At 58.5% G+C, this 19582-nt stretch overlaps 7 protein-coding genes across 7 annotated transcripts; 3 read left to right on the forward strand and 4 right to left on the reverse strand.

Annotated features, from left to right (window-relative positions):
• The first annotated feature begins 400 nt into the window (after positions 1 to 400).
• Positions 401 to 5735, forward strand: B0H64DRAFT_73624 (uncharacterized protein). The gene is made up of 2 exons (XM_062808683.1): positions 401 to 864; positions 928 to 5735. Exons 1-2 carry the CDS (start codon positions 701 to 703, stop codon positions 5726 to 5728), a joined length of 4965 nt encoding a protein of 1654 aa, XP_062661890.1. The 5' UTR covers positions 401 to 700; the 3' UTR covers positions 5729 to 5735.
• A 146-nt stretch (positions 5736 to 5881) lies between these two features.
• On the reverse strand, positions 5882 to 7446 carry B0H64DRAFT_384949 (Alpha/Beta hydrolase protein). Its single transcript, XM_062803041.1, has 5 exons — positions 7345 to 7446; positions 7006 to 7229; positions 6759 to 6927; positions 6549 to 6696; positions 5882 to 6449 (listed from the first exon to the last, which is right to left on the reverse strand). The coding sequence occupies exons 2-5, from the start codon at positions 7121 to 7123 to the stop codon at positions 6114 to 6116; spliced, it is 771 nt and encodes a 256-aa protein (XP_062661891.1). The 5' UTR covers positions 7124 to 7229; positions 7345 to 7446; the 3' UTR covers positions 5882 to 6113.
• A 203-nt stretch (positions 7447 to 7649) lies between these two features.
• B0H64DRAFT_73639 (NUDIX hydrolase domain-like protein) lies at positions 7650 to 8709 on the reverse strand. The gene has a single exon (XM_062808684.1). It carries the CDS (start codon positions 8584 to 8586, stop codon positions 7957 to 7959), a length of 630 nt encoding a protein of 209 aa, XP_062661892.1. The 5' UTR covers positions 8587 to 8709; the 3' UTR covers positions 7650 to 7956.
• Positions 8710 to 9290: 581 nt separating this feature from the next.
• On the reverse strand, positions 9291 to 10982 carry B0H64DRAFT_73741 (uncharacterized protein). Its single transcript, XM_062808688.1, has 3 exons — positions 10392 to 10982; positions 9913 to 10033; positions 9291 to 9833 (listed from the first exon to the last, which is right to left on the reverse strand). The coding sequence occupies exons 1-3, from the start codon at positions 10877 to 10879 to the stop codon at positions 9468 to 9470; spliced, it is 975 nt and encodes a 324-aa protein (XP_062661893.1). The 5' UTR covers positions 10880 to 10982; the 3' UTR covers positions 9291 to 9467.
• A 694-nt stretch (positions 10983 to 11676) lies between these two features.
• On the reverse strand, positions 11677 to 13732 carry B0H64DRAFT_73644 (acyl-CoA dehydrogenase/oxidase). The gene has a single exon (XM_062808685.1). It carries the CDS (start codon positions 13494 to 13496, stop codon positions 12153 to 12155), a length of 1344 nt encoding a protein of 447 aa, XP_062661894.1. The 5' UTR covers positions 13497 to 13732; the 3' UTR covers positions 11677 to 12152.
• A 1-nt stretch (position 13733) lies between these two features.
• B0H64DRAFT_73645 (carboxyl transferase domain-containing protein) lies at positions 13734 to 15969 on the forward strand. The gene is made up of 3 exons (XM_062808686.1): positions 13734 to 14462; positions 14521 to 15556; positions 15642 to 15969. The coding sequence occupies exons 1-3, from the start codon at positions 13873 to 13875 to the stop codon at positions 15762 to 15764; spliced, it is 1749 nt and encodes a 582-aa protein (XP_062661895.1). The 5' UTR covers positions 13734 to 13872; the 3' UTR covers positions 15765 to 15969.
• An 823-nt stretch (positions 15970 to 16792) lies between these two features.
• On the forward strand, positions 16793 to 18720 carry B0H64DRAFT_73757 (uncharacterized protein). The gene is made up of 7 exons (XM_062808689.1): positions 16793 to 17280; positions 17339 to 17386; positions 17440 to 17506; positions 17575 to 17803; positions 17881 to 17960; positions 18058 to 18174; positions 18322 to 18720. The coding sequence occupies exons 1-7, from the start codon at positions 16878 to 16880 to the stop codon at positions 18500 to 18502; spliced, it is 1125 nt and encodes a 374-aa protein (XP_062661896.1). The 5' UTR covers positions 16793 to 16877; the 3' UTR covers positions 18503 to 18720.
• Positions 18721 to 19582: the final 862 nt, after the last annotated feature.

Consider the following 19582-nt stretch of genomic DNA (forward strand, 5'->3'; position numbering starts at 1 on the left):
ATCGCCACTTTAGTATATATCTAACTACGTTAGCGATATTAAAAGTTGATTTATCGGTATTAAGTATTAGATAGATAATTGTATATTGGTTACGGGTAAGATACCGGACCATTTTATAGGTATATATACGGTATAAGCGGTTAATTCTAGTTAAAAAATAGATATAACAATAAAACGATTAAGATCAATCGCTACAGCAATGCGAATTGCTTTAATTGCAGCCGTTGTAGGCGTTTGATAGCGCCGTCTATGGATTCTTACCGCCTGGGTGCGCGCCCGCAAAAATTAGCGGCGGTGTGCCACGCGCGCGCGCACGCCAAGACGAACTGGCGTTTGCCGGACACAGCGCTTCAAAACGTGGGGCCATGTTTCCTGACGTTCAACCGTGGAACCGATCTCTTCCCCTTACCCACTGCATCCCCGTCTTGAGATTGGCTCTTTTCCATCACTCAACTTTGATGACAACTCATGCATGGAATTAAGCCGACACTTGCCTGATAATCTTCGAATTTTGTCAACGCGATAAAAGTGTAGCCGGAGACTCGGCACGCCCAGTAGATGGCGGGCTTTGAGCCAATTCTACAGTTTTAATCTCTTCATTGAAGACTTCTAGGTTCCTTCCATTTGACCTGTCACGAACTCGCAACTTCCATGGTCTCAGGTCACTCACAATGCTCTACACCTCGCTTTGCGCCTCAACATGCCACTATCCTTTGTCCGCCTTTCCGATGCGCCCAAGAAGGCGAAAGTGATAAAATCCGCCTTTGAAAGCGAGAGCTTCGATAACGATTTCAGAATCCAGGTCGATGGTTTGGTTGGATCCGCAACCATCTCACCTTCGGGTCGAGATGTTGCTTTAGCATCGTGAGAAACAGCGGCCTTCTCTCCTTGTAGTAGGCGACGAGCCCGAATCTGACACGCTCCCAGTCCTGAAGGTTTGGCCATCATAGACCTGGACTCACCATGGAGTCCCCCGCGAAGGCTGAGCAGCCACGGCCTTCCGTGGCTCGTGGTTGATGTACAATGGTCACCATTTGCGGCACGCGACTACTGGGTCGCCTCCACGGCAAACCATCGCTGTCTGATATGGAACCTCAACAAGCGAGACGACTCGTCGTCGGGGGCTATTGAACACTCCCTCCAAGCCCACAGCAGAGCCATCACCGACGCCAATTTCTCCGCTCACCACCCGGATTCTCTTGCGACTTGTGCAGTCGATGGATATGTCTACTGTTGGGACCTCCGGAGACCCAGACAGCCAGTTCTGGCCTTTTGTGATTGGTTTGCCGGTGCCACCCAGGTCAAATACAGTCGCCAGGACCCTAATGTTTTGGCCTCTGCCCATGACCGCTGGCTTCACATCTGGGACTCCAGGAAGTCGGCCGAGCCACTCAAAACCATCGACGCTCACACATCCAAAATATACGGCATTGATTGGAACCGCACCGTATCCACCGCCCTCGTTACGTGTTCCCTAGACAAGAGCATCAAGTTTTGGGACTACGGCAAGGATGACGAAAAGCCCCAGAGGGTAATTCGCACCGATTTCCCGGTATGGCGAGCCCGGCATACCCCTTTCGGTCATGGTTTACTTGCGATGCCCCAAACGGAGCCAGGCAACCTCTTCCTCTACGACCAATACCTCGACCCCGAAACACCCGTAGATGGCACGGTAGAGCCCGCGGCCGTCTTTGAGGGTCACGGCAGCCACAAGGCTAAAGAATTCCTCTGGAGAAGCCGCGGTGGCGTGACCAACGAGGGCGTAGATAACCGCGAATTCCAGCTTGTTTCTTGGGGCGAGGATAACGAGCTGCACCTTCACAGGGTTGAGCACGAGCTCCTAGAGTCTGTGGGCCACGTACGAGGAACGCCATTGATGAAAAACCTCGGCCTCACTCGAAGGGGTGCTCCATACAAAACCTTCCGGACCGTCGATGATGCGGTCCATCGCGACCGCAGGAGCCCGACCATGAGTGACCGCCCAGGGAGTGGTGGCCTTCGACACAGTGCTCTCAGCAGCGGCTTAAATGCTAGCATCCGCCGTACCGGACCCTCATGGCGGGCCACGTCCATGAAGGCGAAAACGAACACAGGCAAGCACGTGGATAAAACCCAGCTCCAGATTGGTTGGATGAAGGGCATCACCATGTCAAAGAGGAAGTCAGCTTCTGATGGCCCCAGCCGGGCTGGTCCCGAGGATTCGGGCCTGTTCGGCCACGGTTACGATGGCGGCTGGGGCGAGCCCGAAACCATCCAGGACGAGTTCCTCCGTATCAGCAACCAGCTGCCTAACGTGAAGTGGGAAAACATCGACATGGATTCCCTCGCATTGAACGCTTCACTAAAGGGGCCGTGGGGCGTCAACCGCGAAACAATCTTCATCCAGGTCAAGGTGGATATTCCCTCCAGCTATCCCAAGAGCAAGGCCCCCAGATTTCTCGTCGAGAAGTCTTCGTTTATGCCAGAAGAGACTCATCGAAAGCTCGAGCATGAACTTCACGAGCTCGCGGCCCGCTTCCTTCAGCGAAAGCAGAACTGCCTTTACACGGCCTTCACCTACCTGCTCGGGGAGGCCGACCTGGAGTCCAGCACGGCCTTCTTCCACAACGTCCGGGATCTTGAAGATGACGATGCACTAGCAGATGAGAGCTCGAGTGAGGAGGATGAGAACGATATCCCCACCGGCGGCTCAGCATCCATGTCGCAGGAGCTTAGCGCCAGTACAGAACTGGACCCCTCGGCAACCCTCGTCTCAGCCCAGCGACAGGCGGTCACTCCGTTGCCCATGTATTGCGGAGCCAGGTTTTCCAACGACGGCAGGCTGGTGTGTTTCTTCCCAACGAAGGAGGAAAAGGCCAAGGCCCTGTTCGCTCCCGCCCATCCGGACCCGTCTAAGGAGCGGCCGAAAGGGGAGCCCACGTTTGCTGGATTCGGTCGTCTTTCCCATGACTCGCCGCCACCAAAGCAGGGTTTCCACGATGAGACGTCCGCAACGGACGATCAATCGGGAGAGTCTGATGATACGGACTCAACAACCTCTACTGATTCTGAGCCCACAACAGTGCACAAAATCAGTTTGTGGTACCAGCCAACGCGCCGTTTCCGAAAGACTTGGAGCGCCAACGAGTCCATACGGTCAAGCGGCGGTGGGACTGGTGCCGGGACGGGCACCGGCACGGGAACAAGTCGGAAACGGCCCGGCAAGCCTAAAAATATCATCTCTATCCATAATTTACAAAGCGACCTGCCGTCAAAAAAGCAACTCGCTCAGGAATACGCCATCTTTGGCGACGGGGCTGACGTATGCACTCACAACGCCGCGGTTGCCGACAAATACGGATACCAAGATCTAGTTCATGTCTGGAAGTACGCCGCCCTTCTGCTCCGGAGAGACATCCCGCTAGAGATACACGACCTCCAACACAGCGGACAGCCGGTGCTCGTGATTGCCAAGGACGCCGTTTCCCGCGCGGATGAGGAGGAAGGCGAAGGAGAGGCCACGAACACAGGAGCTAACCTGGCTGGTCGTGTCAGATGGGGGTATCATCCGTTAGCTCGAGATCTGATCAACGACCTCTTCGACCACTTTGAGAAAATCGCCGACATCCAGATGTTGGCCATGTTGGCGTGTATCTTTGGCGATTACTCGATCGAAGAGGAAGCAGCCATCGCAGCGTCGCATCTCCCTCAGCCAAAAACGCCGCTGCCTATGAAGGCGCCGTCGTTCTCGCTCGAGTATTTCCCTACCGACCCCGCGCTCTGGAACTTGAACAAGAGCCAGGCGAGTTCGGCCATAACGACCCCCAGAACAGCCCACACCCCGGCCATGTACTCGGACCCCCCGAGTTCTGATGAAATCCCGGGCTCTCTTGAACCGCAATCGCACTCATATTCATGCGGAGAGACGCCTCCCAATCATGCTCGAGACCATCTACGGGGGGTTAACCAAACTCAAAGTCTTTCGACATCCCCCAACAATAGGTTATTCCACCGGTCCAACTCGACCGTTGCTGCCGCAATTGCTGCCAGTCTTCCGCGAGCGCTTGCTGGCATGGTATCGGGTTCTCCGCCGGATCCCATTCGCAAGCGGCCAAGCCCTGCCGAGACAATGCTGGGCAACCTCACCCCTAACGCCCTTGCATGGGCTGGCTCGACTGTGTCCGGCACTGGGCTAGATACCCCTGGAACATCACGAACATCGTTCTCAGAAGATGAATATTGGAAAGATGACATCTTCTCCATGGTTCCCATCGCAGTGTCCTGCATCCCGAAAAACCAAGGTCTCTTCGACGATGACGGCTGGATGTCAACGCCTCTGATAGACGACACCCACTTTCAACTCTACTCTAGCTACCGCTACGCCTACGCCGAGATGCTCCAGATGTGGGGCCAACCCCTCTCACGCCTCGAGATCATGAAATTTGATATCCTCAGAGACGACACCCTCTCTTCCAGCACGGCCGCCGCCAGTCACTACACCGAGGACTCCGCGCCCAACAACACCCCGCTCTACGCCACTGGCGCCACGTCCCCGACGTCCCCTTTCGCCGACCGTCGCGGCTTCTTCCAAGAACTCCTCACGTCGGGCCGCGGCGTCGACGTAACGGGCTTCTGCCGCGTGCACCCAGGCGTCCCGCTCGAACCGGCAGAATACCTCCGCCCGACACAGCCCGCCACCGCCGCCAGCAGCTCCGGCGCACACAGCTCCGCGGGCCACGGCCCCCACGGCCACGCTCCCGTCATGAACGGCGCAGTCGGCGTCTGCCACCGCTGCACCGCGGAGCGCGAGCACGCCGACCTGGTGCCCCAGACCGAACTCGTGTGCGTCTACTGCTGGGAGCCCGCCGTCGGGCTCTACGCGCCGTGCATCGCGTGCGGGTGCGTCGCGCACGAGACCTGCCTCGCCGAGTGGCACGCCCACGGCGCCAGCGAGTGCCCCGCCGGCCACGACTGCCACTGCGCCGACCTGGCCAGCAGCGAGACCCCCGGCAGCTGGGCCGGCCTGCGCGCCGCGGCGCTGCTGCTTACCGCGGGCGATGGCCGTGGCGGCGAGCGGGAGAGGGGCGGCAGTGGCACCGGTGGTGGTGGTGGCGGCGGGGATAGCAGCAGCGCTAATACCCGCTCGGGCGGCGGCGGCGGCGGCGGCGGCGCGGCGTCCAGGTCGGCGCGGTCGAGGCGCAAGTCGGCCCCCGCGGATGCCGCCAAGTTCCACATCCTGCGCAGGATGAACGACTCCCCCGCCACCACCATCGGGTCGGGCGCCGGGACCGGAACCCCAACCGGGACCGGCGCCGGGAGCGGGACAGACACTGCCAGCGTCCGGTCCGGGGCGGGCGGCGGAAGCACCGGCACCGGCACCGGCACCGGCGGCGGTAGGATGGGCGGCAGCGGCCCCACCGCGCGCAGGCGGGGCCACGACGATAGCGCCATCGACCGGACGGACCGTGAGAGCGTGGCCTCGCCCGGTCCGCAGCATCAGCAACATCATCAGCAACAGCAGCAGCAGCAGCAGCAACAGCAGGGGATCCCCTCAGTCACGGTCACGGGCGTCGCGGGCGGGCTGCTGGCGGGCGTGAAACCGCCGCCGCGCGGCGAGGAGCCCATCTCGGCGGCGCAGCTAAGCTTGGGCAAGAGGTTGAAGAAGCAGCTGGAGGATGCGGGGCGGCCGGGGGTGCCGAGGCGGAATTCGGGGGGGTTGGCGATGTGGAAGACGTCGAATGGTGTGTGATGTAATGGTGTGGGAGCGGAGGGGTCAGGGGTAGGGGGTGTATTGTATATTGTCTTAATAGGGTTGGGAGGGTGTTCAGAATAATGCGTGCTCTTTGGGGCGTGCGGATGTATATTATGACTAGTTGCCTCCGTTCCAAATGTTTCGATGTGGCAAACAAGATATATGTGTTGTATTTAGTAGAGAAGTTCCGATCTGGCATTCTTCAATCCACTATGTATGTATGTACTTTCGTTTCGTCAAATTCCGGCCACGCACGCTACACTGACTTACACCCTCCGTACCTACAATCTCGCCAAACCGGGGAAAGATCCGTCCCTTATCGCATCTTAGCCTCCTATTCTCTTCGCCCCAAACCAAAAGATTATTTCCATCTCAAACAAACTCACGACCAATTCTTCGCAAAGAAGTCCAGCACCGTCTTATAGCCCCTCGCGTACTCCTCCTTGACCCTGTCGTCGGACAGGTCGGCGCGCGCGGCCATCCAGCCGTGCACCTGGTCCTTGAAGGTCTCGACGTGCTTGGCGGCGCCCTGCAGCTTCGCCCCGAACTGCTGCACCTTGTCCTCGGGCTCCTCCCCCGACGCCAGCATGATCAGCGGCACCTTGATGTTCTCGGCCTCCTGGGGGTCCACCATCGCCGGGTGGCACTCGGCGCCCACGGAGAAGGGGTTGGAGGCGCTCGAGGTGACGAGGCTGACGATCTTGCCGCCCCAGCAGAACTAGTGGGTGGGGGGGGGGAGGGGGTTAGTAGTTGTTTAATATGAGGAGTGTTGTTACGGGGTGGGTGGGGGGTTGGTATGGATGGATGGGTGGCTTACACCGAGGACGCCCCATGACTTGATCTCGGGGTGCTTGGCCTTGAGGGAATCGACGTAACCGGGCAGGCTCTGGGCCACGCCTGCGGGAGGGTTCTTGCCGAAGAAGGCGCCTAGATCCTTTTGTTTCTGGGGGGTGTTGGGCGGGTACCTAGGGTTTGGGTTTATGAGTGTTCCGGTTGAAGCATCGAGGTGTACTTGGGGGGGACATACCACTCAATGGGGCACGGCTCCCCTTTGAACCAGTCCGGGATGAAGACTTGGTACTTCTGGGCATCGCTCGTCGCGAGGATATCGGCACCCTGGACGGTCTGGTCGAAGTAGCCAAAGATGTCGTAGATAACGATAATGCCCTTGGTGGCATCGGCAGGGCCGGTTGTGTCTGAAACGGTGATTGAGAGGTGTCAGTTGGTCGCGCTGGGGTGTTGTGATATTCGTTTGGGTCGAAAGTCTCCCGTACATGTATTCAAGCCATCGTACTCCTTGTACGAGCCTTTAGCTTCGTATCCCGTCGTCACCACGGGCGGAATGTTGCAGCAGGCCTCGTTGTGGCCGTGGCTCGCGGGCATGGTCGACATCTTGGCGGTTGATGATGGGGTAGGTCTAGCTGAGGAATCAATGTGGTATGAGTATGGTCGGGAGGAGCTGATGTTTGGGTTCGTGGATGAGACGGAGTGGTGTGCGCTGGACAGAGAGCGAAGGTAAGTACGGGACCCGGGCCGCGATAACACGATGCTGGCTGGTGCGGGGTAGACAGCCCTACCAGCAACAAGACGCAACTGATTCAATGCGGGCATACCTGCTGGATCTTGAGATTGATTCAATACGATATTGGGTTTGAAACTAGGTACAAGTTGGAACGAGGCTAGAGCTATCTAATTATATGACATAATATATTTCTAAGATCAAGGCGCGTCTTTCACTGCCTTCACTTCCGAGCTGTGCTGGAAAAGCATTGCGGGGTAGCTTCGATCAATGTCTCTGATGTCACTGCCCCGAGTTGCCGAAACTCATGCCCCAATCAGGAACCCCTCTTGGCCCCTCCATGCCCTCTTTCGAAGCGCCAAGCACAGGGCTGTTGTCTTCGTCCGATCGCCCGCAGCAGTTTCACAGCGGGTGATTTCACAGCTCGCCTGTTGTGCACTTTCGGAAAACATTTGGATTCATTCATCGTCAGGAGTACAAAACAGGAAGGAAGGGAGAGAGAAAAGAAAAGACAAAAAAAACCAAAAAAAGAAGAAGAGCGAGCTACTTTTCCGAACCCCGAGACCGAACCCAATAACAGCATTACCACCGTAACTTTCCTCCTTCCCCGACCAAAAGAGAACAACGCAGCGAAAAACAAGCGATGAGTTACACTTTCAACAAAAATATTGACGAGTGGACCGAGTAACCTGTCCCTCCTCCGAGATTACTCCCCGATCGCGTAACCCGACTTTTTCATATCCGCGACCGTCTTCGTCACCGCCCGTACCTCGGCCTCGAAGCGCAGCGTGGTCGGCACTTCGGAGAGCGGGATCCATTTGGCGTCCAACTTCTCCCACTCTTCCTGCGTCCCAGAGTCCCGCGCAGCGGTGCACTCGGCCGTCGCAGCAAAGAAGTAGACGATCTTCAGCGCTTCGGTTTCCGATTGCGGGTCCGGGTATAAACATGCCCCGATGGACTCGTTGCTCGGGTGGCCTTCGGTGATGTTGGGCGGCTTCTGGGACGTGTCGGCATTCGCCTTCTTGGGAGGAGTCGCGCGAGTTGCGACGTCGAGCTGGAGCGGCGTAACTTTGAGGCCGGTCTCCTCGTACGTCTCGCGCAGCGCCGCCGAAAGCATGCTCTCGTTGAGGTTCCTTCTGCCCTTCGGAAGCTGGTAGAGTTTCAAGCGGTTATTCCAGATCACGAGAACCATGGCGCGCTTCGGATCTATCGTCACGGTGCCGCACGACATGCCCAGGGCGCTCGCGGGCCGGAAGCTCATGCTCTTATCGACCTCTTCTAGCCAGTGCCTGAGCTCCGCCTCGTCCGCGCCGGGTTGGGGTTGAGGTCGAGTCATTGCGTGGGAGTGGAGGTGGGCGGACTGGTGTGAAGCGGAACTGTCTGTTCGTCAACCACGCGCGGTGATTCAGTGAAGCGTGGCAGAACAACTGAGGGACCGCGGCTCCACGTCGACCCAAGACAGGGACTTGGGGGGTGTGCTTTTATACGCGGAGCCTTCCTCGAGCCGCCTCATGCACTTTATCAAGGACGCTGGCCAATCAGGGTGGCATCGACACGAGCTGCGTTCCTTCCATGTGGCCAGATGAAGCGCTGGGCGACAAGTTGCAACAGACGAGCGACCGGTGAGGATGCAAGGCCGGGAAGCCATGTTGGAGCGCCCACCGCATGCAGGTCGACAAAATCCCCGGCGAATCACGGACTCTCACAGGGCCCAGGCATCGGGCGTATCGACGCTAAACCCCCAGGTTCCGGGGCTCCAACCGCCCTGTGGACCCGGGCAGTTCGGAATGTAACCCGATGCTGGATTCAGGGCGCAGGGCAACTGGACTGCAGCATCGGGCACATCGGGGGGGGCCTAGTATAAGTTTCCAGCAGCCTCCCGACATCCACAGTACTTGGTACATCCACCACTACATGTAGTTACGCTACATACATCCATACATCAAAATCGTTGCCGTGGTGGTAGCCAAGCTGAGCCAGCCGAGCCGGTTCAGGAGCGCCGGAGAGCAGACCGTCCGATTACCCCGGATAGAGTGAGGCACCAATCATGCACCTCCATCACATCGACCATGCGAATCTAGCAGGGGAACTGCCGAGTCAGAAAGGCCATGACACATTGACACCCTAGCCGACCGGTGAGCCGTCCCCTGGCACCCACACCGGTATTCGGTTTGTCGGCCGATTCAAGACACAAGAGGCTGCCACCCTATAGTCGACCTATACCCAGTCACGGGCATCGCCAGTGTGGTTCGTCACACCCGGATATGGATTCAATCGCATGCTATGGGCGTTCGATGGAGGGAATCCCCTCCCACACGGACAAACTGGCCCAATCGTTTCGGGAGCTTTTCCTGTTCTTATATATGTTGCATTCTCGAGGCCCCTTGCTGCATGCATCGCTGTCCCACACACCACGGTAACTTTATACAGACCTCGGCGGGGTTCTTGGGGGTGCCGGGGGGCGCGAAGAGTTGGTGTTTGGTGAGCGGCAGATGGCAGACCGGCATCAGCTTCCTTCGTCTCGAGGCGCCCTGGGAGGAATCCTGGCCAGCCAACCCGAAACATTTCTGGCACCACATTGCACTGATCGAGACATGCAGGGTCAGTGATACGGTGTTGCACCCAACCAACCCTTCTGGGAACCAAAATGGCAAAATCTCACTGCGTAACCTCCGACTCGATCGTCCAACGCTTTCTTTTTGTCCAGCCCCAAACCGTCCGAGTTTCTCTCCCTGCTGTTCAGTTGCAGGCTCGGAGTCATATTGGCTCGATATATAGCAATACTGGGTCAGGTTAGCCAGCTCTCGGATCTACGAGTGATTGACAACGGGTTTTTGTCCGTCTCCCCGACTTCAAACACCGGCGCCGAGTTGCTTGTTCTCGAAGAGAATCGTTCCAAAGAGGGATTGGTTTCGAGGGACAGGAACTTAGATAAGGTGCTATCTCCTTCGCACCGGGGTCCCGCCACTGGCAGATGGACCCATATCTCGCGCTTTCTTTCCCAAAGCGTCGCCGCCCCCGTGGGTCTCATAACCCGGTTGCCGCACCCGATGCTGGGATGGGGTTGTGAAGGGGGTTGCGAAGGGGTGTGAAATGATTACTGCCTTTCTCCTCTCCAAATCTATGAACAGAGATTCACACCTTCGTTTTGTTTGCGCATCGTCGTAGATCCTATCCTGTCTTGCCCGTGGAGTTTCGGCCTCCTCTCCTCCTCTCCGTCCAACTCCCGGACCAATCGACAATCGACTTCCCGAGCAGCAGCATAAGGAGGGGAGACCCGATCGTGATCGAGCTCGGAGCCGGCATTTTCCCCTGCCAGCAAGAGGCTCATGCATTACAGACAGGCGGTGGGCAGGCAAGCAGACACGCAGACAGAACACGCAGAAACAATCCCAGCCCCGAATCCTTTCCCGTTCCCCAACCGGTTCCCCAAACCGGCAACCCGCAGAGCATATTTTGCCCTTGTGCATGCCGGTCCGGCGATCAAACCCTCGCTCCCCCGGGCGTCCACAGCACCACGAGTACATACAAATGTACATCCCTACCTGGGACCACTCACGCGCCCACTCCCCCGCTACTACCCACCCATTCCACCCCGTCGTCGAACGAACGAAACCCTCTTCCCACATTCCCTCGAGCAGCGGACCGCGGCCCGCCACAGACAGACAGATCACGGCTCGCTTGAAAACGTGCGCGCGTGCCGTCCGAGCTCGACCCCCCGTTCCCCATGCCCCCCCATGGCCCCCATCCCGCTCCGCCCCCCCCCTCCTCTCGCCGCGTACAGAGCCGTCTATCTACAGAGTATGGTATCTGCCGAGTCCTGGGTCCTGGGTTTGCCACCGCTCGGTTACGGTCACGGCGCGCAATGGCAAGGTAGGTAGGTAGGTAGTCAAGGCACGGGATGGGGAAAAGGGAGGTATGGGATAGGAACGGGATTGACAATCATTCTTTGCATGCGGTGCGGTGCGGCATGGATGGGAGAGTTGGCTTGGGGGGGCAAGCGAGGGGATAGAGCACAGCAACCAAACCTCGAGCGGGAAGCGGAAAAGAAAAGAAGAAAAAAAAAAACAAGTTTGCTATAGTGGGCGGGCTGGCGGATGGATAGCCGAGCGGGAAAGGTGAGGAAGGGGGCAATAGGGGAAAAAAGAAAAATTGCAATTGTGCGTGTTGTTTTTTGTTCCCCCTTCTCGTTCTTGCTGCTCCCGCCTCCCCCCCCCCCCTTCCTCCTCCTTCTTTCTTGCCCGGGAACGTCACAGCGGGAGATGGCGGTGCGCGACGATGCTTGGAGGAAATTCCCACACCGACGTTGCACTGGTTATATAGCTGTGTATATGCGGCCGCGGGCGGTCGTGGGGGTCACGGTTGTACAATAACCTACTTAAGTAGACGGCGCATATACACACTACCCTACGCGACGTCCCGCTGGTCGGCCGGCGGAACGAGGGTGGGATCTTGGTGGCTTGCTTGCATGCAATGCAGTGTTTGGAGAAGGAGGGGGGGGGATCAAGATACGGCTGCGGGTTCGGGATGGGATGGCAGAGATAACGCTGCCGATGACAGAGCGGGCATGGAATGTAACGGCGGGGAAGCCAGGGCAGCGAGCCGGTTCTTCTCTCATCCACCCGCAGATGGGGGAAACGGGAGACGGGACGGGGAAAGGGCTCCACGGCGGCTTTAACCGCGGTTGTGCAGTCGGCCAATATTGATGGCTGTATATAGGCTGACTCTCATCTATGTACGTATGTCCACGTGCACCACCTCTCTTTCGTCGTGCCGTATCATCAGCAAGGAAAAGGGGGCAAGCTGCCCCTCAAACAAGGCAATCCGATTCGCCTCGCGGCTATCCAACACAGTCCCCGGCGGACGACCGGCTAGCCCCCGGATCATTAACCTCACGATAATCTAGCCCGACAAATGGGCGTACTCCTTGTTGAAGGCGCGCCCAATGACCATGCGCCGGACCTCGGACGTGCCGGCGCCAATCTCGTACAGCTTCGCATCGCGCATGATCCTCGACGCCGGCATCTCCTCGACGTAGCCCATGCCGCCCAAGACCTGGATCGCATCGAGGGCGCACTCGGTGGCGCGCTCGGCGGCGTACAGGATGGCGCCGGCGCAGTCCTGCGTGCGGATCAGGCCCTGCTCGTCGACCGCGCGGGCCGTGGCGTAGGTGTAGGCGCGCGACGCTTGCAGCTTGGTGTACATGTCAGCCAGCTTGCCCTGTACGAGCTGGAACTGCGCGACCGGCGTGCCGAACTGCTTCCGCGTGTGCGCGTAGGGCAGCGCCACGTCGAGCGCCGCCTGCATCAGGCCCAGCGGCCCCGCTGAGAGCACGAGGCGCTCGAGGTCGAGCCCCTCCATCAGCACGCGCACGCCGCCGTTGACAGCGCCGAGGACGTTCTCGGCGGGTACGAACAGGTTCTCGAAGACGAGCTCGCCCGTGTTGCTGCCGCGCATGCCCATCTTGTCGAGCTTGCGCAGGCACGTGAACCCGGGGGAAGTGGTGTCGACGATAAAGGCCGTGATGCCCTTGGAACCCCCGTCGGGGACGGTCTTGGCGTAAACGACAACCACGTCGGCGTCGGGCCCGTTGGTGATCCACATCTTGGAGCCGTTGAGCACGTAGCCGCCGTCGACCTCCTTGGCGCGCGTGCGCATGCTAACCACGTCGCTGCCCGAGCCCGACTCGGACATGGCCAGCGCGCCAACCTTCTCGCCCGAGATGAGGCCTGGGAGGTACTTTTGTTTCTGCTCCGGCGAGCCATTGAGCTGCAGCTGGTTGACGCACAGTTGTGAGTGCGCAGCGTAGCTAAGGGCGATGGACCCGCTCGCGCGCGACAATTCCTCCATGACTACGCAATGCGCCTGGTAGCCCATGGCCAGCCCGCCCACGTCCTCGTCGGCGGTGATGCCGAGGAAGCCCGCCTCCCCTAACTTGCCCCACATGTCGGCGGGGAAGCTATTGTTCTTGTCGGTGGCCGAGGCGACTTCTTCAGTAAGCTCGCGCCGTGTGAATTCTTGAACACGCTCGCGCAGCTCGGCGAGGTCGCCGGGCGATGGTGGCTCGAAATCCTTGGGGTGTTTCGACGAGGCATTGCGTCGTTGCTGCTGACAGGTGAGTGTTGGTGTTACCGCTGTAGTAGTTCTTGATGTTATTGATGAGCCGAGACCGAATTGGCGGCGGGGGACGGCTGCGTTTATCCTCGTTGCGCGTGAGAGCGCCCGTGATATCGTTGAGCTTGACATGCTGAGTGACTGATTGAGTGACCGAGGGGGTTACGGAGGAAAGAGGAGAGGAATTGGGTTTCCCTTTCTGTGGCTTGTAGGTATTGACCGGTAACGAGGTTGGAATGGGGAAGGTTCGTGCCTTAAGCCGATGCTTCCCCTTTCCGGGCCCTGAAAGGCATGTGCCAGTGCCTGATGACATCGGCTGACAGGGCCTCGGCTTGCAGCGGTTTCCCTCGGGCCGTCCCCCATGATTACCGCAGGTTCCTGGGGCTCGGAACGTCAGTGAGCTCGTCTGTTTCCTTGGGACTCTTGCGCGCGATTGCACTTTCACAACATCATTCTGTTGCCTTGCGTGTTGTCGTGGTTGCTGTCGCGGCTCAATCGAACTTCTAATATGTCTCTGTCAGCACCATCAAGGGAAATGCTGCTTCTATCTCGGCAATTGGGTCGCCAATGCCTCCGCGCGCACGCACTGCGGCCCCGCAACCGCAACCCGGTTCTCTCTGGCTCTGGGCCTTCGACGAGACGAACGGTTGCAACTTTCAACACGCCGCACCACGCCGGTGCCATATCCGTAATCAAGAGCAACGTCGATACGAGCTCCGATGAATACAAGGAAAACGAGAAGCTTATGGGCGAGGCCATGGCCCGGCTGGATGCGCTCACCAAGAAGGTGCAGCAGGGTGGCTCGGCAAAGGCGAGGGAGAAGCACCTGGCGCGCAAGAAGATGCTGCCCAGGGATCGAGTCACGGCGCTCATTGATCCCGGGACTACATTTCTAGAGTTGTCGCCCCTGGCCGGCCACGAGCTGTACCCCGAGGCTGAGGTTCCGGCAGGCGGTGTCGTCGCCGGTGTTGGTGTCGTCGAGGGCGTCACCTGCATGATTGTCGCCAACGATAGCACGGTCAAGGGCGGGACCTACTACCCGATCACGGTGAAGAAGCATCTCAGGGCGCAGGCCGTTGCGCAGGAAAACAAGCTCCCGTACGTTGTTGTCCCAAAAGGAGGGTCCCGGCCATTGCTGACCTGACTCGCTGTGCAGCTGCATCTACCTCGTCGACTCGGGCGGTGCAAACCTCCCGCACCAGGCGGACGTCTTCCCTGACCGCGAACACTTCGGGCGCATCTTCTTCAACCAGGCGCGCATGTCGGCCGCGGGGATACCCCAGATCGCGGTTGTCATGGGCCCCTGCACAGCCGGCGGCGCCTACGTCCCAGCCATGAGTGACGAGAGCATCATCGTGCAAGAGCAGGGCCACATCTTCCTCGCGGGGCCGCCACTCGTCAAGGCGGCCACGGGCGAGGTCGTCAGCCCGGAGGACCTCGGAGGTGGCAAGATGCACTCGTCGGTCTCGGGCGTGACAGACTACCTGGCCGTGGACGATGCGCACGCCATTGTGCTCGCGCGGCGCTCCATCAGTAACCTCAATTGGCCGACCAAAGCCACCTCGACGACACCGAGCTTCTCGGAGCCTCTCTACGACCCCTCAGAACTCCTCGGCATCGCCTCCACCAACCTGCGCAAGCCGCTCCCAATCCACGAGGTCATCGCCCGCATCGTCGACGGCTCCGCCTTCGCCGAGTTCAAGCGCGACTACGGCACGACGCTCGTGACGGGCTTCGCCAACATCTACGGCCACCGCGTAGGCATCGTAGCCAACAACGGCATCCTCTTCAGCAGCTCGTCGCTCAAGGGCGCGCACTTCATCGAGCTGTGCGCGCAGCGCGGCATCCCGCTCGTCTTCCTGCAGAACATCAGCGGCTTCATGGTCGGCAAGGACGCCGAGCGCGAGGGGATCGCCAAGAACGGCGCCAAGCTGGTCACGGCCGTCGCGTGCGCCGACGTGCCCAAGTTCACCGTCGTCGTCGGCGGCAGCTACGGCGCCGGCAACTACGGCATGTGCGGCCGCGCCTACTCCCCGCGCTTCCTGTGGATGTGGCCCAACGCGAAGATCGGCGTCATGGGCGGCGAGCAGCTCGCCAGCGTTATGGAGACGGTCGGGCAGAAGGCCGATACCGGGTTGAAGGAGCGCATTGACAGGGAGAGTGATTGCGTGTTCTCGTCGGCGCGGTTGTGGGTGAGTTGGCCTTTTTCCTCTCCCCCCCTTCCTTCCCCCCTTCCTCCCCGGTTTTCTTCGCAAATGGGCTAACGTGTTTGGCTAGGACGACGGCGTTATTCCTCCGGCGCATACACGGCAATATCTGGGTCTGGGTTTGAACGCGGCGATGGGCGGTCGGAATGTTGTTGCCCCGGGGCAGACCAAGTTTGGTGTCTTCAGGATGTAAACTCTGGCGAGCGTGTCCACGTACCACCTAAATGTCCACAATCGTCAAAGCAACGAATCCATTGAAACTCCAACGTGCCAGCTGTAAGGTACATCACTGGTCGAGCTGGCTTCGTGTCTCCGGGTCGGTCAAGAATAATCGTGGTCGGACATACCGATCGGCCAACAGCTGTCTCACGGCATGTCGGGGCTCCCGCCCGTGTTCCGGGAGGGGCCGAAGAGACCGAACAGACGGCGCGCAGAGTGGGGGCGAAGGCTTTTGACATGCAGGTCGAGAGGTAAGTGTGGTTGCATCGGGATGCAGGTCGAGAGTCCAGGCTCCGCATCCTCTGCACCGCCAGTTTGGCTGGTGTGTGGCCTCACCTCAGAGGACTCGCGATTTCGTCCGCTCTTCTCAATTGGCTTGTCTCAAGATATTCTTCCTTTTTTTTTTTTTTTTTTTTTTTTTGCTGGTCAGATGATGGGATTCATCCACATCGGCATTCGGCAACATGGGGTTTCTCAGTCGAACAAGTCATTTCCGATCCCGGTGTCCAACGCACTCTCATCGCGTTTCAAAGCCCCTGTGGCGGTCGGGGTCAGCTCCCTCAGCTGACGAAAAGATGTAAAGTTTGAGGGTCCTCGTGACCTCCATGGCGGGGGCTCAAGGGGGGGTTGGAGGGTTTATGGACGAGAAGGGCAAGCCGAAATCATCGTGTCTTCGGCCCACTAAACCAGCGCTGCGTTTTTCCATCCCACCGCATCGAAATCCAGAGTCTGGGCTTCAAGAACATGCAGATCTGGCCTACGCCCATCCCTACAAGCCCCACATGTTGCTGGGTCTAGATTTTGGAAACGACCAGCAGTGCCAGCATTATCGTGAAGGAAGGTGAGGTGAAGTGTGCGTATAACTACCCCTCCCTCGAGTTGGTGGTCTTTCCAGAGCCATTGATCATTTATCAGACGACAAAGCCAATCCAATTCAAAAACCGAACCTCTCCTCAACCAAAATCGCCACTCGCAGTTTTGCCGTTCATCACCTCATCACCTCATCACTTCAACCCATATTGGTTATCTCGCACGTCGCATTGGAAAACAAACAATTAATCGCAAACCCAGTCAGCGATTAGTTAATATGTCTTTCCCGGTTAGGCGGGCGCTGCACAGCGTTGCGGGGCGCACCCCTGCTTCCCGGATTCTCGGAAACCTCCCCGCGCCTGCATCCACACTCCCGAACCGGCTCCGGATCCAACGGGCGATCCCCGCAACAGCAGCCGGGTTCCACACTGTCCCGGCTGCCCGTCAGGCCGAGAAGAAGAACAACAATGCACAAGCCACCGGAGCAGGTTCCTTTGCTCGTACCGACGACTCCATCACAGTCGAGTACCCCCCCGACGAGCAACTCCCTACTGAAGAGACTGTTGCTGGTACCGACAGAGCAGGCGCCCATGTCTTCCCTACGCTGGCAAATTTCTCGCTGCAGGGGAAGGTTGGTGTCGTCACCGGAGGTGCGAGAGGGTTGGGCTTGGTGATGGGGCGTAAGTGATCACACTGAGACTCGGCGACCCTGAGAATATAGTGTTAACAGACTTGCAGAGGGCATGGTCACGAGCGGTTCGGATCTAGCCATCGTTGATCTCAACAGTACGTCTCAGCGATTCTAGCCACCATCTAACTCAATCACTAACACATCACAGAGGAGGAAGCCACGCGCCAAGCGCAGAGCATCGTCGAGACCTTCCGGGCCGACCACCCCGACAAGAAGTGCGTCCCTTCCGTGCTCTTTTTTCTCAGAAGCACCCCTCAGGAAACCCCAACTAACCCGCGTCCAGGCCCCCCAAGGTGACAGCCCACTACGCCGATGTCTCAGACCCCACCAGTGTCGAGGCCTGCATCGCCGAGATCGTCTCTGAGCACGGCAGGATCGACAATCTTGTGACTTCGGCCGGCTTCACGGAGAACTTCGAGGCTGTCGCCTACCCGATTGAGCGCATGCGCAAGCTGTGGGGCGTCAACGTCGACGGTACCTACCTGTTTGCTACCTCCGTCGCGAGGCATCTGGTACGTCTCCCGTCCTATTTGGGCCTTCTCGAGAGGGACGCGGAAGAAATGTGCAGTTGCTAATCATAAAACACCAGATGGCTCGCAACGCCAAGGGCAGCATGGTCTTCATCGGCAGCATGAGCGGTGCCATCGTGAACGTCCCCCAGCCGCAAGCGTACGTCACATCTCACTTTCACCCTCCCCCCCGCAACCACAACCCTGATGACCACCCGCATCACCAAAATAAAACTAACACCCCGCGATAACCACAGCCCCTACAACGCCGCCAAGGCCGCCGTCCGCCACCTCTGCGCCTCGCTCAGCGTCGAGTGGGCCGGAGCCGGCATCCGCGTGAACTGCATCTCGCCGGGCTACATGCTCACAGCCCTGTAAGTTGCGCACCCACCCCACCCCACCCCAGCCAACCTAACCGTGCATGTACCTACATACATGCATGTGCATGAGCGGCGAGAAAGAGGCTGGCTGGCTGGCTAGCTAGTGTAGAAAATGGTGACTAACTCCAAGACACCACACAGGACGCAAAAGATCCTGGACGACAAGCCGGATCTGCACCGGCAGTGGACCTCGCTCATCCCGCAGGGCCGCATGGGCGCGCCCGAGGACCTGATGGGCCCCGTCACCTTCTTGCTTTCGGACGCGTCCAACTATGTCACGGGCGCGGACCTGCGCGTGGATGGCGGTTATACCGTCACGTAAAAAAACGGAGGACGGTTTCCCGTTGGTGGGGATGGGAGAAGGAGGAGAAGGGACCGGGCACGGCGAAGAACCGCCCCGGGTTGTGATACATAGCTGACATTTGTGTAATAATGATACTACCAAGATGTAATTCAAAAATGGCTGAGGCTTGGGGAAATACCTAACGGAGTGGCTTTTGCTAGTCTTCTCTAACTAATCATGCAATCAAGCCCATCCGGTCATTTTTAATTCGAAGTGATCGAAAAAGCCACACCCACCCAATCCCAATTCCAGAGCCGTCATAAAGCCACCCTCACCCAAGCTTTTGCTTCGTGTAACAGCGGAAATAGAGGTTAAACTCAATTCGAGAAAGGGTACCGCTTCCGCATCCCCGGCGACGGGAGGGAGAGAGGGGGTGGCACCTCATCTCCGGCCTGCGCATTCCGCCTTAGCACCACCATCATTTAGTTGCCTTGGTTAGGTACTGACGACTTGTCGGTGTGTCACCTATCACATCCCACATTTCACATCTCACATCTCAAACACCACACACCTCAGCCCTCCCTCCCTCCTTTCCCGATCGGTAGCATTCCAGCCCAGCTCCCCGACCCGCCCTCACACTACACATCACATACCACACCCGCGCATGCAATGCACCACAGCACAGCACAGCACAGCACAGCACAACGCAGCACAGCTTCTCAGCTCAGCTGCCGGCACGCAGGAGTGCAGAGCACATCGGATACAGATCCAGCCCGGCGATTCGCCCGTTTACCCCTTCCACGATCCCAGGCCCGCTCCGCTCCCCGTCCTTTTTTTTTGGTACTCGTCGGGCCTCCAAAAACGGCGATCCGACCAGCCGCCAAGGGGGCTAGTCGGGGACGTTAATTCGAAACACGACCAGCAATTCGGAACACAGCGAGAATTCAACCATCTCTATATAATTCCAACCCTTTTTGCTTAAAACAATGTGAGAATTGAGAATTGAACATCGAAAGGATTAGTTTAATCTTTTTTCTTTTCTAAAAAGATGATAGTTGCGACTTTTAAGTCGGTTTAGTTCAGAATTCGAGCAATGTGCAGAAGTTCCACGTGACCTGG

This window comes from Chaetomium fimeti (assembly GCF_033439085.1).
Source record: "Chaetomium fimeti strain CBS 168.71 chromosome Unknown B0H64scaffold_2, whole genome shotgun sequence".
Classification (NCBI taxonomy): Eukaryota; Fungi; Ascomycota; class Sordariomycetes; order Sordariales; family Chaetomiaceae; genus Chaetomium; species Chaetomium fimeti.

Bases quoted from the DNA above. Each gene is read 5' to 3' on its own strand.
- B0H64DRAFT_73624 (XM_062808683.1), top strand. From the start codon at position 701: ATGCCACTATCCTTTGTCCGCCTTTCCGATGCGCCCAAGAAGGCGAAA. The intron at 865-927 runs GTGAGAAACAGC...ACACGCTCCCAG, and splicing joins CGAGATGTTGCTTTAGCATC to TCCTGAAGGTTTGGCCATCA.
- B0H64DRAFT_384949 (XM_062803041.1), bottom strand. From the start codon at position 7,123: ATGTCGACCATGCCCGCGAGCCACGGCCACAACGAGGCCTGCTGCAAC. The intron at 6,928-7,005 runs GTACGGGAGACT...TCACCGTTTCAG, and splicing joins GTACGATGGCTTGAATACAT to ACACAACCGGCCCTGCCGAT. The intron at 6,450-6,548 runs GTAAGCCACCCA...CCCACCCACTAG, and splicing joins AGTCATGGGGCGTCCTCGGT to TTCTGCTGGGGCGGCAAGAT.
- B0H64DRAFT_73639 (XM_062808684.1), bottom strand. From the start codon at position 8,586: ATGACTCGACCTCAACCCCAACCCGGCGCGGACGAGGCGGAGCTCAGG.
- B0H64DRAFT_73741 (XM_062808688.1), bottom strand. From the start codon at position 10,879: ATGTGGGAAGAGGGTTTCGTTCGTTCGACGACGGGGTGGAATGGGTGG. The intron at 10,034-10,391 runs GTGTGAATCTCT...AACCTGACCCAG, and splicing joins GATGCGCAAACAAAACGAAG to TATTGCTATATATCGAGCCA. The intron at 9,834-9,912 runs GTGAGATTTTGC...TGTCTCGATCAG, and splicing joins ATCGAGTCGGAGGTTACGCA to TGCAATGTGGTGCCAGAAAT.
- B0H64DRAFT_73644 (XM_062808685.1), bottom strand. From the start codon at position 13,496: ATGTCAAGCTCAACGATATCACGGGCGCTCTCACGCGCAACGAGGATA.
- B0H64DRAFT_73645 (XM_062808686.1), top strand. From the start codon at position 13,873: ATGTCTCTGTCAGCACCATCAAGGGAAATGCTGCTTCTATCTCGGCAA. The intron at 14,463-14,520 runs GTACGTTGTTGT...CTCGCTGTGCAG, and splicing joins GCGCAGGAAAACAAGCTCCC to CTGCATCTACCTCGTCGACT. The intron at 15,557-15,641 runs GTGAGTTGGCCT...GTGTTTGGCTAG, and splicing joins TCTCGTCGGCGCGGTTGTGG to GACGACGGCGTTATTCCTCC.
- B0H64DRAFT_73757 (XM_062808689.1), top strand. From the start codon at position 16,878: ATGTCTTTCCCGGTTAGGCGGGCGCTGCACAGCGTTGCGGGGCGCACC. The intron at 17,507-17,574 runs GTGCGTCCCTTC...ACCCGCGTCCAG, and splicing joins GCCGACCACCCCGACAAGAA to GCCCCCCAAGGTGACAGCCC. The intron at 18,175-18,321 runs GTAAGTTGCGCA...GACACCACACAG, and splicing joins GGCTACATGCTCACAGCCCT to GACGCAAAAGATCCTGGACG.